This window comes from Chionomys nivalis, chromosome 20, assembly GCF_950005125.1.
Source record: "Chionomys nivalis chromosome 20, mChiNiv1.1, whole genome shotgun sequence".
NCBI classification, from domain to species: domain Eukaryota; kingdom Metazoa; phylum Chordata; class Mammalia; order Rodentia; family Cricetidae; genus Chionomys; species Chionomys nivalis.
The window spans coordinates 5,720,687-5,738,393 of NC_080105.1; the positions used below are offsets into that span (position 1 = coordinate 5,720,687).

Below are 17,707 nucleotides of genomic sequence, written 5' to 3' on the forward strand. Positions count from 1 at the left end.
CGGGTAGGGAACACTTGGACTTCCTGCTGCAGGTCAGAGGGTCTCAGCTCACCAAAGCATCTGCCTGCCTCTCACTCATACTGCTCAGCTACCCATTGGGTCAGCCATTTATCTACTCAAGATCCATCTACCTACCCACTCACCTGCCCACCCCACTCACCTGCCCACCCCACTCACCTGCCCACCCCACTCATATCCACCCCCACTCACCTACCCACCCCACTCACCTGCCCACTCCACTCACCTGCCCACCCCACTCACCTGCCCACCCCACTCACCTGCCCACTCCACTCACCTGCCCATCATTCCCACCCCCACTCACCTGCCCATCCACCCTTTCCCCACCCCACTCCAGTGCTCAGTTTGGAAGAAACAGACTTGATATCTTCTTTAGCTATTGATAAATATCTCACACAGGCCACGCCGCTCCAAGCGGTGCCCACATTCCCACACAGTTGCTCGGTACACAACACTGTGCATTGCACACTATGTGTGTAAAACTGTGTGATTTGTCTGTTGTTTCTGGTCCCTCCATGTTGCCAAGGCCACCCTTAAGCTCGAACCCAGATCCTCCTGCTAGCCTCATGAACAGCTGGGCCACATGTGTTTGCTGGGCATGTAAATCAAAACAGCATTCTAAATCAAAACTCATGTCTAGGCCAGTGGGACAGCTCTGTGGTAAAAGGACTTGTCACTAAGCCTGAAGACCTGGGTTCAGTCCCCAGAGTCCTCATGGTGGAGGGAGAGAACCAACTCCCACAATGCCCTGTGACTATGATACACATACACACAGGACCCAGGTTCAAGTCCCACCCACCCCCAGTAGCTCACAATCATCTCTAATTCCAGTTCCTGAGATCTAATGCCCTCTTCTGGCCTCCACAGACACCAGACACAAACACGCAGGCATGACACCCAAACATATGTAAGGGCAATATTTGTTAAAATAAAGTAAAATTTAAGAAAATATTTTGCTTTTTTGAGACAGGGTTTCATTGTATAACAGTCCAGGCTGTCCTAGAACTATCTCTGTAGACCGGGCTGGCCTTGAACTCCCAGAGGCTGCCTCTGCCTCCCGAGGGCTGGGATTTATGGTGTGTGCTATCAATGCCCCAAATAAAATTTTCACTAAAAGAAAAAAATGTTGAAGTTCACATCCCAGCTGTAAACACATATACAGTTAAGTTTGTGTGATCAGATGCTAAATTCCATAGGACCTGCATCTCAGGCCTGTCCTCCCGGCTTCTCAGGAGACCCAGGCGGGGATCAACCTGGGCTACACAGTGAGTGTGAGGCCAGCTTTATGGAGACCATACCTCAAAATAAAAAAGCAAAGAGAGGACTGGAGAGATGGCTCAGCGGTTAAGAGCACTGACTGCTCTTCCAGAGGACCTAAGTTCAATTCCCAACACCCACGTGGAGCTCACAACTGTCGGTAACTCCAGTTCCAGGGAATCTGACACTCTCACACTGACATACATCCAGCCAAAACACCAATGCACATAAAATAAAAATAAATAAGTCATTTCAAATAAAAAGAAAGTCCTGTGGTTAAAAAAAAAAAAAAGTAAAAAGAAAGCCAACATATGGGGCTTCTCTCTCTCTCTCTCTCTTTCTCTCTCTCTCTCTCTCTCACACACACACACACACACACACTTTGAGCTGTCAGAACGGGACCAATGTCACTCTGGGACTAAGGACCCAGTCACACACTGCTTAAGGGCCACACATGGCCTCGGCTTGTGCTCACTGGTTGAGGCATGGCGTGTAGGAATTCTTATCCTCCTCGATGATGGACACAATGAGTGTGATCAGCTTGGACCAGAAGTCCAGGTTCTTGATGCTGGGGCCCTGCTCCTCGGGGGGAACCTCCCCCTTCTTGGCCTGAAATGGGCAAAGGAGACGCTGCTGAGAAGCTGGTGTGGGCGGGAGCCAGGGAGACCAGGGCAGACTGCTGCCTCAGGCTGCAAAGAAAGCAAGCAACAAGTGCGGACAAGCTGGTGCTTGCTGGACCTAGAGGCTGCGGCTGTCATCCCCCACTACAGTGAAGCCAACGTGGGCTACATAGGACCCTCACTGCAAACAAACAAACTAACTAAAAGAAATTCAACCTAAGCCAGTGTTTCCTTTTCTTTCCTGAGATAGAGACTCGAGATGTAGCCCAGGCTGGCCTGGAACTGTCCATCTCATGTCTCAGCATCCTGAGGGCCGGGCCTGAAGAGGCAGCACCACACCTGACGGTCAGCATTGTTGTTTACGTCTTATTTATTTTGTATGTGTCAGGGTGGGCATGTGTCCTACAGCATGCTAGGTCAGAGGACAGCTTCCTCTACCATGTGGGCCCCAGGGACACACCGCAGGCAACCAGGCTACGTCCTTGGAGCCCTCTTACCAGCCCTCAAGTTTCTCTTTTCTTTTAAAGATATTTTATTTTATGTGGATGTCTGCTTGTCTGTATGTGCACGTGTGCCCAAGGGGACCAGGAGCAGAGCTGGAGGTGGGTGCAAGGGCTGGGTGTGTGGGTGCTGTGTCCTCTGGAAGAGCAGTGAGCGCTCTTAACCACTGAGCCATCTCTCCAGACCCTGATCACTGAACCTTGCACAAATGGAGACTCTCTTAGTCTTGAGCCTTAACCCAAACTCACCAAGCACGTTCTTGAGGGCCTACTGTGTGCTCGGTGCTAAGCCCTCAATTGGAGGGCACCAAACGCCTTTTTTCTTATTCAAACCACTCCATGGTCCTGATATGTGACTCCTAACCCCAACTCCCAGAAGAAAATTCCTGACACCCGAGCAGGTGACCCGCGCAGGCCTCACCGGGTCCGTCTGGTACTCGCGCCCGTACAGCTCGTGGCAGTTGTTGAAGATGTACTCATAGGTAGAGTTGAGGCAGGCCTTCACGCAGTCCTTCACCACCTGGCTGGCACGCGGGGGGCTCTGCAGCTCCTGAACCTGAAGGCAGAGGCAGGCCCGGTGAGGATGGCCGGGACAGCGACACCCTGATGTTGCTGTGTGTTGACTGCCTGGTGGGTTTTCCCACAATGTTCTAGCTGTTTATGATTTATCTGTCTTGATCTGTAAACCATGCTGGCCTCCACCTGCCAGAGATCCCCTGCCTCTGCTTCCCGAGTGCTGGGGCTATAGGTGTGTGTGTGTATGTGTGGTGTGTGTAATGTGTGTGTGTCTGTGGTGTGTATCTATGTGGTGTGTGTGGTGTGCGTGTTGTGTGTGTGGTGTGTCGTGTGTGTGGTGTGTGTGTACAGTGTGTGTGTGGTGTGTATGTATGTGTAGCGTGTATGTGTGTGTATTGTCGTGTATAAGGTGTATGTGGTTGTGTATGTGTGTGTGGTGTGTGTGTTTGTGGTGTGTGTGTTTGTGGTGTGTGTGTTTGTAGTGTGTGTGGTGTATATGGTGAGTTGTGTGTGTGGTGTGTGTGTTGTGTGTATGTGTGTGTGGTGTGTGTAGCGTGTGTGTGGTGTGTGTGATATGTGTGGTGTGTGTGTGGTATGTGTGCTGTGTGTGGTGTGGTGTGTGTGTTGTGCATGTTGTGTATGTGTATGTGTAGCGTGTATGTGTGTGTTGTGTGTGTGGTGTGAGTGGTGTGTCTGTGGTGTGCGTGGTATGTGGTGTGCGTGGTGTGTGTTGTGTGCATGTGGCATGTGGTGTGTGTGGTGGTGGTATGTGTGTGTGGTGTGTGTATTTGTGGTGTGTGGTGTGCGTGGTGTGTGTGGTGTGCGTGTGGTGTGTGCGTGTGGTGTGTGTGGTGTGTATGTAGTGTGTGTATATGTGTGTAGTATGTGTGTAGTGTTGTGTGTGTGGTGTGTATGTTGTGTGTGTGGTGTGTATATGTGTGTGGTGTGTGTATATGTGTGTGTGGTGTGTTTATGGTGTAGTGTGTGTGTATGTGTGGTGTGTGCACGTACATGTGCAGGTCAGAGGGCAACCTGTGAGAGTCAGTTCTCACCCTCCATCTGTGGACCCAGGAAACTGAATTCACGTCCTCAGCCTTGGTGGCCAGCGTCCATTCACCATGCTGCTGGCCCCCACTGTGGGTTGTTTTTTTTTTTCCGAGACAGGGTTTCTCCATAGCTTTTTGGTTCCTGTCCTGGAACTAGCTCTTGTAGACCAGGCTGGCCTCGAACGAGATCCACCTGCCTCTGCCTCCCAAGTACTGGGATTAAAGGCGTGCGCCACCACCGCCCGGCCCCACTGTGTGTTTAGGGGCAGATTATAGCAGTGGCCACAGTCAAACTGTAGGTAAAAGGGCCAGGGAAAGAAACATCTTTATCCCTGAACCCAGAACTTTAGTCCTGAGTCTGAAACCAGTGCCAAAGAAACACACTTTGAAGCCTTTAATCCCAGCACTGGGAAGACAGAGGCAGGTGGATCTCTGTGAGTTCGAGGCCAGCCTGTTCTACAAGAGCTAGTTCCATGTCAGGCTCTATAACTACAGTGAAACCCTGTCTCGAAAAACAAAACAAAACAAACAAACAACAACAACAAAAAAAAGACAACACTTTGTCCCTAGAATTAGAGCCAGTGAAAGAAATGTGTCCTGGCCCTAAGATTAGAGCCAACAGGCTAAAAGGGATCAGTGAAAGAAAACACAGTTTGGCCCTAAAATCAGAGCCATCTCTGCCCCTGACCAACTAAACTAACCAATCCCTGAACAAGAAACCTAACCAATGCCTCTTCTCCCTGGGAAAACTCCACCCTAAGAAGTCCCTCTGCCTGTTCAGTAGGAGGTTGTGTTTGACCACCCTGGCAGAGGCAGCAGGTTGCCCGGACTCCTTCCAGTCTTCATTCACCAGGAAACCTTGCTGAGATGCTCCCTTAGGGGCCGGGCAAGGCTGAGCAGAACTGAACAGAAGAACCTTTGGGGACGCTCCCTTAGGGTGGTTAAGCAAGGCTGAGCAGGAAAAGTAACAACTTTTCTCTGGAGCCTGAAGAGGTTGCTACATTTCTGCAGGGGCTTCCCCTTTAGCAGAGTGTTAGCAAAAGAAGTAACATCTTAGGCTGAAGAAGCCATAGCTCGGCTAGGACGTTCTCTAAAGGGAACAGAGAACTCAGCTGTGTAGCTGCTCTCCAGCAGTGGAGCAGGATTGCTATATCCTGTGGGGAGACCATTCCCCACCGCACCCCAACTTGAGGTAATCTGGCTTCTGGACAAGTCAGGACACCTTTCCCTCCAGGGCTGAGCTGTCCTATTGCGGCTCTAAGTATAGCTTGACTTCCCGAGAGGTCAGGATAAATCTTTGCAGCTCCAGAGCTGTAACATACTCCCCTGCACAGGATTCTTCACAAGGCTGTGTGAGGACAGGCAGGGCATGCCTGCGGGACACCCACCTTCATCCGGAAGAACGTGATGCTGGTGAGGAGGTCCACCGTGGACTTGAGGTCCTGCAGCCGCTCGGGGCTGCTGGCTGGAAAGTTGTTCTGTTGGCATCAGGTGTGTGATGAGAGACCAGGGACAGTGGGACACGGTGACAACCCCCAGTGTCAGCACACTGGGGCAGGAATGTCCACATAGGGACACAGGAGCTTGTGCAGGCTGCACTGGGTCCCCAGGCCCTCTCCTCTGGGTGCCTGCCTCCCAGGGACACAAGTTCCAGGGGTGGAAGACTTGGGCACAAGAGCCTCTCACCCGGTACATGGACAGGTCGATCCTCAGGGAGTTGTGTAGCTGATCCAGAAGCTTCACGAAGCGCTCTTTCTAAGTGGAAGATGAAGGAGGGTGAAGGCAGGGCTGGTTGAGAATCTGAGTGCATCACCACCCAGCCAAACCCCATTTCTTCTAGGTTGTTCTTTAAAGATTCATTTTGTATATGAGTGCTCTATCTGCATGTTTGCCTGCATGGCAGAAGAGGGCATCAGCTCCCATCATATTTGGTTGTGAGTCACCATGTGGGTGCTGGGAACTGAACTCGTGGCTCTAGAAGAGCAGCCAGTGCTCTTAACTGCTGAATCATCTCTCCAGCCCCTCTTTTTAGTTTTTTGGCATAGGATCCCTGTGTCCCAGGCTGAGTTGGACTTGGAAATCCTCCTGCCTCAGCCTCCTGAGAGCTGGGATGACAAACAGGTATGTCACCATGCTTGCTTTGCCTGGTGCTGGGGATGGAGACCAGAGCTTCATCCATCCTAGGCAAGCACTGAGCTACTGGTGCTCTTCCCACTACACACAAGCACTCCACCCACTCCTAACGTCTGATTCCATCCTCACAGCCGAGCACACTGAGGTTCTAAGGCAGATAAGCACGGGGCAGAGGCACACAGGAAGTGTGTCCAGCCCTGCCCCTGAGACTGACCCCAAAGTTGGAGGCGGCGAAGCGGTCGGAGGCAGACACGTTGGTGGAGGCGGTGGTGTGTGCATAGTAGGCATTGATGTTGGCAAGCAGGGTGCTCATGACAGCGGGTACCCCAGGGCACATGTACTTGGAGGAGAGGCAGGCAAAGTGGCTGGCAGGTGAAAGCAGGATGCACTGAGTCTGGGGACCAAGACTGGGGTCCCTAGAACTCCAAGACACCACCTGGGAGCCAGCCCCTCTTCCCACAGCTTCCCCTTGGCCTGGCTCTGCCCTTAGAGTCCAGGTAATATCTGTGCCCTTTCTTCCATGTTTTTTAATTTAACTTTTGAGACAGGGTCTCATATATCCCAGGCTGGATTAAAACTCAATAGGTAGCCATGAATGACCCTGAGTTCCCAATCCTTCTGCTTCAGTCCCAAGAGCTGATGCCTCAGGAATGGGCCATTTCCTGGCCCTTCTCCATCGGTTTGCCTGGGGCCCCACATCTCTCTACCTCTCTCTGACTCCCTGGCCATACCTTCCAATAGAGGCATCTTGATAACTGCCAGAGATACGAGACACTCCCCTCCCCAGGTCTCCAGTGTCGCCCCAGACACCCACCCACCCACTGTGCCCTCACGTCATGGCTTGGTAGATGGACTCCACGCCATAGCGCATGGCAAATTCGTCCACGATCTCCTGGGCCGTCTCATCATAGTAAACCTTCCACGCATCATCACCTTTGGCGTCAGGGATCTTCACCACACCGTTGTTCTGCACATCCGTCACAAAGTGGAACAGGTTCTGCATCAGAGACACAGGGTACCAGGAATGAGGAGGAGCCCAGAGGACAAATTCACTTAACCCATCCTTCCAGTCACTCAACCATGTGCTGGCACCATCATCCTCCTCATCACCAGGTTTCACATTTACACCCATCTACCCACACACCCATCTGCCCATCCATCCATCCATACCCCACCTATCAACCCATCCATCCACCCACCCACCTATCCATCCATCCATCCATCCACCCATCCATCCACTCATCCATCCACCACCCACTCACCCACCCATCCATCCATCTATCCACCCACCCATCCTTCCATCCATCCACCCACCCACCCATCTATCCATACACCCATCCATCCACCACCCACTCACCCACCCATCCATCCACCCACCCATCCATCCGTCTATCCATCCATCCACCCATCCACCCACCCATCCACCCACTCACCCACCCATCCGCCTGCCCACCCAATCTCTCTCCACCATCATCCACTTTTCCATGTATCCAGCTACTCCCAAGTCCTCCCAAACACCTGCCTTATTTCTAAGATCATCCAACTCCACCCCATCTACCTATTCGAATCCACCCACATCCTCAGCCACACCCAATCATCCCCGAGTCCACTGAGCTCATTCTTCATTCCAATCCTTAAGCAGCACTTATTGAGCAGCCCCACCTGGGGACCGGGGAGAGCTCATCTCTGGGGCCTGCTAGGAGTGCAGCCATGAGAGTCGCCCAGGAGGCCAGGTGGGGATCCCTGGAGGGGGCTTGATGCTTACATAGGAGATTCTCAGGTGAAGGGAGCCGTGTGAGGCACTACCCCTGAGTGTCTGGGAGGAAGGGTGGCAGGCATGGAGCCAACTGTTTGTCTCTTGGCACTGGAGAATGGGGGCTTACCTCATGCAGACAGGTGTACTGGACATGGTAGGGTGCCACCTTCTCCTCCCCTTTGATCTCCACACTGATGTGAAGTCGAATGGCCCCCGACACGGCTGACTTGTCTGTTCTCTTGTCTGTGGGTGGTGGGGGACATGAGGGGGTTCCAGGGAGCCTGGTCTGCAGCCTCCCTGACTGTTGGGCTCCCCTGAGCCTGCCCTCACTCACCCAGATTGTACCACACATCCATCTCGCCACTGAGTGTCCGCACCTCGATGATGGTCTGCCCCAGGAAGTCATCTGACTCCCTCTTAAACCTCTGCTTCACGCGGGACTTGATGTCATCGTCTTCGTCCCAGACGCGCACTTTGATCCGGTCAGAGGAGTTGTGGCACTCACTGTGTGGGGAGTCGGATTGAAGGGCTGGCCTCAGGCAGGTGCCCTGGGTCCCGCTTCAGAGGCCCCTATGACTTGGCCCAGAAGCGAGCCTAGTTTGGAGCTGGGGACCCAGCCAGTCACTCACAAGTGGAAATTCTCTTCCCACACCGGGTTGAGGTTCCCATAGATGGTTTTTGTCCTTTTCTTGGTCTTCCCAACCTGGACAGTGACATAGGGATCACTGGATCCTGTCTTGTCCTTGGCCTGCAAACCCTGGGCACACACCACTGGAAGACACGGCACAATGTGCTTTCAAGAGGGGAACTTGCCAAAAAGTCACCCGCACAGGCCCAGGCGGCCTGTGGCATGGGCCGGCCACAGAGACAGCCCAGCTCGTCTTGCTAGAGAGTTGCCACAGACCCGCAAGCTGGTGTGCGCCTATCAACCCACCCGTCCCTCTCTCCTGTCATTCATCCGGACGTTCAGTTTCGCAGCTACCCAACCTTCTCTCCACCACCCACCCACCATCAACCTGCTCACCCACCCGCTCACCCATCTATAGGTAGTAAGCATGCACCCCTACCCCCCCCATTTATGAGCCATAGGTGGGGACACTTTCATATGAATATGAGAAGATGCTTCCCTGAGGTTCTCAAGCTGGAGCCTTCCCTCTGTATTCTGCTTCCATGCAACCCTTGGTTACTTCTCCGGGGGCTGTCTACGCATGCGCACCTGTGATGCTGATTTTGGCGGACCATTTGGACGTGCCATCCAGCACACTCTGCTTGACAGCCTTCATCTGCTGTGTGTGGGAGCTCTTGGTGACGGCGAAGACCTCCTGGATCAGCTCGAAGATCTCGGGCTTGTTGCGCTCGCGGATCTTCATGCGGTCCTTCAGCACCATGATGATGTTCTGCGTGCGGTCTTCCGCACCATGCTTGGAGCTCTTCTCCGCCGCCCCTGCGGATGGGACGCAGATGCACTTGGCCTTGGTGTCCCGCTATTCGTCTCCAACCCTCCACCCAGGTCAGCCCCCACAGGCCCTCCTTCTGGCTATACCACACCCTCTGAGGCTACTCTGACTTGGCCACTTGACGCCTAGTCTCCTGCCATCCCAGAGCCAATTCCCTTGAGTCTCCGCCCACCTCTGCGTCTCGCCCGAGGCATCGCCCCGTGACACTCTCTATATTCCCTGTCCACTGAGTCCAGGGCCCTGACCTCACAGTGAGCCACACCTACACAGAGTCTCTGCCCGTGTCTGAGGCCAACTGAGGGCACACCCCTCTGAGATGCACCCCTCCAAGCCACACCCTACCCAAGCCGCGCTCCCTCTACTGTCACTGATCCATCACCGCCTGAGCACACTCACGCACAGCCTTCCTCTCAACGCCCTGCCTGTCAGATCGTACACACTTTGCTGACCAGCCTTCAATTCCATCACCCCTAAGACACAGTTTTAGGGCAGATGTGCCTTTCTCACCCAAAAGCCCCTGCGCAGACCAGCACCCTCTACCGCCTCAGCTCCTCTCCACTCCTGCAGCCTTACGCCCCCTTCTTCTTTTTTTTTTTTTTTTTTTTTTTTTTTTTAAGTTTTTCGAGACAGGGTTTCTCTGTGGTTTTGGAGCCTGTCCTGGAACTAGCTCTTGTAGACCAGGCTGGTCTCGAACTCACAGAGATCCACCTGCCTCTGCCTCCCAAGTGCTGGGATTAAAGGCGTGCGCCACCACCGCCCGGCCTTACGCCCCCTTCTTTTGCCCCAGTGGTTCTCAACCTTCCTAACGCTGCGACACCCTTTAATAGTTTCTCATGTTGTGGTGACCCCAACCATAAAATTATTTTGTTGCTGTTATGAGTCGAAATATAATATCCGATATCTGATACGCGACCCCCAAAAAGGGTCGTAACCCACAGGTTGAGAATCGCTTCGCAAAAGCCCTAGGAGCCCCTCTCCTAGCTTAAGTCCCGCCCACCAAACCATGCCCACTGTTTCTCAGTCTGCAGGACTCTAAACTCCCTGGCCTTGCCACGCTCACGATTCGCCCGCCGCATCCTATCCACTCCCCCTCAGCACACCCGGCCTGGCCCTTCCCTCTCCTCTGGGGCCCCTACCTGCCGTTCAAGCAGCAGCAGTCTGGTGGAGCACGGCCCCGCCCACCCTCCCCATACGGCCCCGCCCACCCTCCCCATACGGCCCCGCCCACCCTCCCCACACGGCCCCGCCCCTCACGCTGCAGGCAGTCGGCGTTGAGCAGGTCTTGGCACTTCTCATGGCACTTAACGCCACACTCGGTGCAGCGCATGCCCTGCCGCGCGATGCCCCACAGCAGCCCCTCGCACTCGTAGCAGTAGGTGGGCGTGGTGGCCGTCCACACCTCAAAGTTGTGCGGCGTGGTGCAGGAGATGGGGTAGATTAAGGCTTGTAGGGTCTTCTTGTAAACGTGGTTTTTCTGCAGAGAACGAGGGCCGCGTGGGGCTACGGTGTCCCACGCCAGTCCCACGCCCTGCTCCTCTATTGCCACAGGGGCACTCCTAGGGCCCACCCCACCCCCAACTCACCAGCTCCTCGTTGTTCAATGTGCTGGAAGCCAAGGCGGAGGTGATGCCTGCCTTCCGCGACTGGACCAGTGACTGTGGCGGGAAGGTCACCAGTGAGTGTGTGAATGCAATGCGGGTGGCACAAGCGAGGTCTCAGTGAGGGGGCGGGTGTCAGAGGGAATCCTGGGAAGTGAACTTCATACACCCAGAATGCGGGACTTGGGAGACACCAGCCAAGTACTGAGCAAAACTCTCAGCTGGAGCAGAACACCAGCTCTCCCGCCCATGACGTGGGACTCACACGGTGCGGGGGGGGGGGGAGGCGCTGTCTGGGGAGAGACCCCCGCTCACCATCACTCACCATAGCCTGGGGTCCCGGAAGCATGGGGATGGAAATCAGGCTACATTAGTCCCGAGGCCAGCCTGGGCAGTCCCTGGCCTCAGGGCTACCACAGGCAGTTGTACAGGTCGCACACTGCTCACAACAGTCCCACTCTGGGTAGGAGCACGGAGCTGCTCACCAGATCGCTCACGAGGGGAATGGGCTTCCGTTTCCGGATGTCCGGCATACTGTCAATGATGATGAGGCCACCACCTGGGCTGCAAGACACACAGGGAGAGTGAGCACCCAGGCCCGTTGCTGGGGAGGGCAGGCAGGACCCTTGACCTTCCCCTGCGCTGAGAGTTCAGCTGCCTGGCAAATGAAGAAGCACTCCAGTCCACACCTAGGGGGTGATTGTTTGGGCTGCCGGTTCTCTTATGGGTAGGTTGGCATAGACTGGCAACCCTTACACAAAAAGATTAAACAGGCAGTAACTCAAAAGGCTGAGGCGGAGGACTGTTCAAGTCTGGAGTTCAAGTCCAGCCTAGGAAACACAGTGAGACCCCATTCAAATAATAATAGTCAGCTAGGTGTAGTGACTCACGTCTTTAATCCCAGCACTCCACAGGCTGAGGCTGAGGCAGGCGGGTCTCTGTAAGTTTGAGGCTAGCCTGGTTTATAGAGTGAGTTCAAGGACATCCAGCGCTGTTACACAGAGAAATCCTGTCTTGCAAAAACCAAAACCAAACAAACAAAAATTTCCCCATATTCAGGATGTTCTCCCTACTCACCCGCCTTTGAACCACAGGGACTTGGACATCTCTCCTTCTCCACGTGCCTGCAGGAAAGACAGACAGACGCAGTGGTCAGTGTGGTCGCCCCTCTACTCCCAGGTCAAGCTGTACACCCCGTCTGTCTCCCACGTGGGTGAGGAGTCAGGAAAGCCTCCTGCACCTCCTCTGTACCCACAGGCTTTCCAGGCTCAAGTCTGTAAAGCAGGCTGCAAGATACAGAGCACCTGTCAATCAAACATCATCTGTCAGTCCTGAACTTGTGACATTTTCCCATAGAGTCTCATTGGGCTCTTTTTTATTTTATTTTTTGACCGGGTTTTACTAGGTAGCCCCGGCTGATCTTCAACTGCAATCCCCCTGCCTCAGCCTCTCAAATGCTGCGATGACAGTCCTATGCCATCACATCCAGCTAAACATCTCTAATCTTTTTTAAATTATGTTTATTTTTATGTGTATGGATGTCTTGTCTGCATCTGTCTGTGTACCACATGTGTGTCTAGTGTCCACAGAGGCCAGAAGAGGACGTTGGGTCCCTTATAACTGGAGCCATAGACAGATGTGAGCTTCCATGTGGTGCTGAGACTCGTACCCAGGTCCTCTGCAGTCAGTGCTCTTAACTGCTGAGCCGTTTCTCCAGCTCTGTTTTTTACATTCTCTCTCTCTCTCTCTCTCTCTCTCTCTCTCTCTCTCTCTCTCTCTCTCTCTCTCATTTTTCGAGACAGGGTTTCTCTGTGTAACAGCCCTAACTATCCTGGAACTTGCTCTGTAGACCAGACTGGCCTCAACCTCACAGAGATCTGCCTGCCTCTGCCTCCCAACTGCTGGGCATGTGCCACCACCGCCCGGCTACATTCTCTTAAATGGAGAAGAAACCTGGTTTGGAATATCTGCACTATGATGTAGGATGATCTAAGCATCTGGCTTCCTGACGCTCCAGCCCAGTTTAGATGGGTGTGGAGCCAGGGGGTCAGAACAGGGCCAGGGCCAGGAGAGTCCAGGCAGTGACCTTCCCAAAAGTCTGCTGTCAAGCAGGGTGTGGTGGTGGTGGGCACAATGTCGTTGAGCATAGTCACACTAGTGTGTGGTGATGAGGGGTTTGGTGGGCGTGGCCTCCATGGCAGACGTGGACAGGTGATGCATGGGCTGCGCCTGTCACTCACCTCCTGCAGCTGCATCCGCACCTTGTTGAAAGCTCGCAGCCAGTTAGATTTGGCCCTGGACATGGCGTCTTGCCCTTCCTGGCCCTCCTCATCCTCTCGAGACCTGAAACTAAGCCAGGGAATGTAGACAGAGGCTCAGAATGCCTCTAAGGAACCCTGACCTCCTCTTCACACTCTGCCCACCCACTGGGCAGCCCTCCAGGGCCCACAGAGCCCTCTGCATCCTGGCCTGGCGAGTGCCCTGTACCTCAGACCTCCAGATACCTCTCTTCAACCTTTGGGGGCTCGGCTTCCTGTGTGCGTTCTGCTGCTGCCATCTCTTCAGGGGTGGCCGGCTTGGGGACGCCCTTGGCCACATCAGGGGCTTCTGTGGGCATAGCCGGGACCTTAGCCTCCTTCTGAGGTGCAGACGGCGGGAAGCTGATGCGCTTGAACTCTTTGGGTTCAGTCACAGTAGTGTCTTCCTGCTGGGCATAGCTAGCCAGGTCATCGGGCACCTCCTCCTCCTCCTCTAACTCCTCCTCTAACTCCTCTTCCTCTTCTTCTTCCTCCTCCTCCTCCTCCTCCTCCTCGGGCAGCTCCTCATCTTCCAAATCCTCCTCACCCTGGTCCCAGTGGGGCGAGTCCTTGTGGTAGCTCACGGAGCTGTGGCAGGAGTGATAGGAATCGCGGTCCCTGTCGTCATCCAGCTCCGAGCCTTGTAGGCTGTGCTCATCAGGGTCGAAGTCCTCACTCAGCTGAGAACTGCCCTGGCTCAGCTCCCCGGAGGAGGCATAGCGGCTGCTGCCTGTGGGGCTGTGGAAAAGCGGTCAGAACTCGGCCACACCGCCAACCCCGTGCTCACACCGTTCGCCCAGGGTGTGCTCAACACACTGCTGCTCAAGGTCTGTGGGACCCACAGCAGCTCTGTGGTCAGTACTGACTTTGGTGTGCTTGCTGCTGGAACACGGACCACACACCCACTTATCACGGACTGAACACCTCCTGTGGACTCATTCTTTTCTGCCCCAGGAACGCAGACCTCCTCTTTGACCCACACATGTGTTTAGCGTGTATTAAGCACCTAGTGAGTGTATGTGTGCCCCTGCTTGGCACGCGTGCTGCTGGCTTGACTACGGCACAGACTCAGTCATTTCTACAGCCCAGCCTCAGTGTGCACTCCCTTCCCCAAAGCCCCGGACTCTCTGGCCATGTCCAGTCTTCCATTATAAGCTCCTAATGTTTACCCTAGATCCTCCCAGACATAACCTGTCCCTGCTTATGGCAACCACTGAACACTTATTCTAACACTCATTCAGTCATTCAACAAACCTGCTATCCTCAAGAGTGGCGTTGTAATATGGGAAGCCCTGAAACCCTTGTTTGTCATTTAGATGTGTTAGCTACACATCCGGGGCTGGAGACTAGATAGACAGGAAGTCAACCAAGGGAGATAGCACACTCTCCCTAGTGGTGAGGTTCCAAACTGCCCTGCAGGGAGGGGTGCAGGGAGGGGGACCCCTAGCTGGAGTCCACCTCAGGCTTGCTCCCCCTGCTTGCACTAAGGGTGGACTTGGCGGCACCAGGCTTTTTTCCCACTGCCTCCCCTAGTCTGAGTCTGGATCCATTTCACCCTTGGGCCCTCTTCTCTGCCCATTCACCCAGGGTCTTTCTGCACCTGGCAGCCCCAGTCACACTGCTCTTTGTCCCTGGCGGAAACTTTACTTGGCCTTTAAGGGAGACTCCAGCTGTCCTCCAGAAAGCCCTCCCCGATGTCCCTGACCCAACTGAGCGCTGACCCCACGGCAGGACCCAGTCCGCTCCCGCACCTGCACCAGCCAGCACTGACCACACCAAGCAGCGTGGCCTGGGTGGAGGCTGGTCTCAGGAGACAGACGGATTCTGTCCGTTCCTGCTTCCAGAAAACCATTTAAACCTCCGTAGCCTGTCCACAGCCAAGCTTAGGGGGTTTGCCCACCCTGTTCCACCATCCATCCCCCAGAGATGTGTGGAATCTGATAGGGTGCTTGCTGATTGGCTGGTGAAGTGCCTGGTTAGCATATGCGGTGGAGTACCTGTAGTGCGCGCTGTAGTGGTTAGCATACGTAGTTAGCATGCGCGGTGGAGTACCTGTACTGCGTGCCTGTAGTGCTCGGTTAGCATGCGTGGTGAAATGCCTGGTTAGCATACGCAAGGCCTTGGCTTCCATCCCTAGCGTAAACCGCAGTGGTACACGCCTTTATTGCAGCATTTGGAGGCAAAAGCCAGGAGCTCGTGTAGCCAGTGTTTTAAAAGGGGGCATGCACACAGGATAAGAAGTGGCACCTAGTCCTCGTTTGTTTTTTCAAGACAGATGTCTCTATGTAACCCTGGCTGTCATGGAACTCAGAGATCCCTTCCTCTGCCTCCTAAATGCTGGGATCAAAGGTGTGCACCACCACCGTCCAACTTGTTTTGCTTTTTGTGTCATCTGGGAGGATTGGGGACCCAACTGTGTCATCTCAGAGGACTTGGGGACCCAACTGTGTCATCTCAGAGGACTTGGGGACCCAACTGTGTCATGTACCCCAGGCTAGCCTCCAACTGCCAATGTAATTAGAATAGCTGTGAACTCCTGATCCTCCTGCCTCCCCATCTTAAATAAAGGCTCTCGTGTTAAACAAAACACCAGGGACCAGTAAGATGGCTCAGTGAGTACAGGTGCTCGCCACCAAGCCTGGCGACCTGAGTTCAATGTCGGGACCCACAACTAGCAGGAGAGAGTCAAAAAGTTGTTGTCTGACACCCTACATACACACCCCCATAATACATGCACCCCCCACTAAGCAAAAGAAACAAATATAAATAAAAACATTCCGTGAGATGGGTCCAACTTGATCCAGGCAGGCCTCCTAAATGGTGGGATTAAAGGCATGCACTCCCAGCCCCCAGCCACCTGAGCGCCCGAGGCTCTGAGAACTCCTCATAACTGTGCATGGAGTCGCTGTAGGACTCCCGGGACCCCAGAGGGGGCGGCCGCACGGAGTACTGGTGCACAGAGGCATTGGGCTGCGATGTTGTGTAGTAGGGTGGCGGGATGCTGTTGCTGGTCTCGCTCCGATAGTCGCTGTCCCGGTCATCCACGGCACTGTCGGGGTCCTCATCTGCAGGAGGAAGGAGGGGGCACAGTGGGGCTAAACCAACCTCCAGGCTGGGGCATCTTCATCCTCTGCTACCCTACCCCTTGCGAGGGCTGCAGAGCAGGGAGGACCGACACCCAACTGTGTCATCTGAGAGGACTTGGGGACCCAACTGTGTCATCTGAGAGGACTTGGGGACCCAACTGTGTCATCTGAGAGGACTTGGGGACCCAACTGTGTCATCTCAGAGGACATGGGGACCCAACTGTGTCATCTGGGAGGGCTTGGGGTCCAATTGTGTCATCTCAGAGGACTTGGGGACCCAACTGTGTCATCGGGGAGGACTTGGGGACCCAAGTGTGTCATCTGGGATGACATGGGGACCCAACTGTGTCATCTCAGAGGACATGGGGACTCAACTGTGTCATCTGGGAGGGCTTGGGGTCCAATTGTGTCATCTCAGAGGGCTTGGGGACCCAACTGTGTCATCGGGGAGGACTTGGGGACCCAACTGTGTCATCGGGGAGGACTTGGGGACCCAACTGTGTCATCTCAGAGGACTTGGGGTCCAATTGTGTCATCTCAGAGGACTTGGGGACCCAACTGTGTCATCTGGGAGGATTGGGGACCCAACTGTGTCATCGGGGAGGACTTGGGGACCCAACTGTGTCATCTCGGAGGACTTGGGGACCCAACTGTGTCATCTCAGAGGACTTGGGGACCCAACTGTGTCATCTCAGAGGACTTGGGGACCCAACTGTGTCATCTGGGAGGATTGGGGACCCAACTGTGTCATCTCAGAGGACTTGGGGACCCAACTGTGTCATCTGGGAGGACTTGGGGACCCAACTGTGTCATCTCAGAGGACTTGGGGTCCAACTGTGTCATCTGGGAGGACTTGGGGACCCAACTGTGTCATCTCAGAGGACTTGGGGACCCAACTGTGCCATCTCAGAGGACTTGGGGACCCAACTGTGCCATCTCAGAGGACTTGGGGACCCAACTGTGTCATCTCAGAGGACTTGGGGACCCAACTGTGTCATCTCAGAGGACTTGGGGACCCAACTGTGTCATCTCAGAGGACTTGGGGACCCAACTGTGTCATCTCAGAGGACGTGGGGACCCAACTGTGTCATCGGGGAGGACTTGGGGACCCAACTGTGTCATCTCAGAGGACTTGGGGACCCAACTGTGTCATCTCAGAGGACTTGGGGACCCAACTGTGTCATCTGGGAGGACTTGGGGACCCAACTGTGTCATCTGGGAGGACTTGGGGACCCAACTGTGTCATCGGGGAGGACTTGGGGACCCAACCGTGTCATCGGGGAGCAGGACTCACTATGTCATCTAGAACAGGGACCTGGCAACAAAGTCATCTAGGTTGAGGAAGGCCTGAGCAGCGATGGGGACTTTGTTTTTTTTCAGAGCCTGGACATGGACCCCTCAGGCTCACTTCCTAGTGCAGGGC

The 17,707-nt window shown here is 54.5% G+C and overlaps 1 protein-coding gene across 4 annotated transcripts in view; it reads right to left on the reverse strand.

Moving 5' to 3' along the window:
• Unc13a (unc-13 homolog A) overlaps positions 1-17,707 on the reverse strand; it is a 47,613-nt gene that overhangs the window by 18,366 nt on the left and 11,540 nt on the right. For 2 of the 4 annotated variants that reach the window (XM_057752291.1, XM_057752290.1), the window contains exons 9-26: positions 16,056-16,263; positions 13,406-13,936; positions 13,142-13,250; positions 11,979-12,025; positions 11,387-11,465; positions 11,227-11,232; positions 10,887-10,958; positions 10,558-10,777; positions 9,063-9,290; positions 8,476-8,617; positions 8,181-8,350; positions 7,974-8,089; positions 6,924-7,087; positions 6,305-6,455; positions 5,644-5,712; positions 5,346-5,435; positions 2,817-2,951; positions 1,751-1,884 (exon numbers count right to left, since the gene is read on the reverse strand). In XM_057752291.1, coding sequence (XP_057608274.1) covers positions 1,751-1,884; positions 2,817-2,951; positions 5,346-5,435; positions 5,644-5,712; positions 6,305-6,455; positions 6,924-7,087; positions 7,974-8,089; positions 8,181-8,350; positions 8,476-8,617; positions 9,063-9,290; positions 10,558-10,777; positions 10,887-10,958; positions 11,227-11,232; positions 11,387-11,465; positions 11,979-12,025; positions 13,142-13,250; positions 13,406-13,936; positions 16,056-16,263 — 2,671 coding nt within the window. The remainder of the gene's footprint in view (positions 1-1,750; positions 1,885-2,816; positions 2,952-5,345; positions 5,436-5,643; positions 5,713-6,304; positions 6,456-6,923; positions 7,088-7,973; positions 8,090-8,180; positions 8,351-8,475; positions 8,618-9,062; positions 9,291-10,557; positions 10,778-10,886; positions 10,959-11,226; positions 11,233-11,386; positions 11,466-11,978; positions 12,026-13,141; positions 13,251-13,405; positions 13,937-16,055; positions 16,264-17,707) is intronic. The other 2 variants (XM_057752292.1, XM_057752293.1) reach the window with 1 other exon arrangement.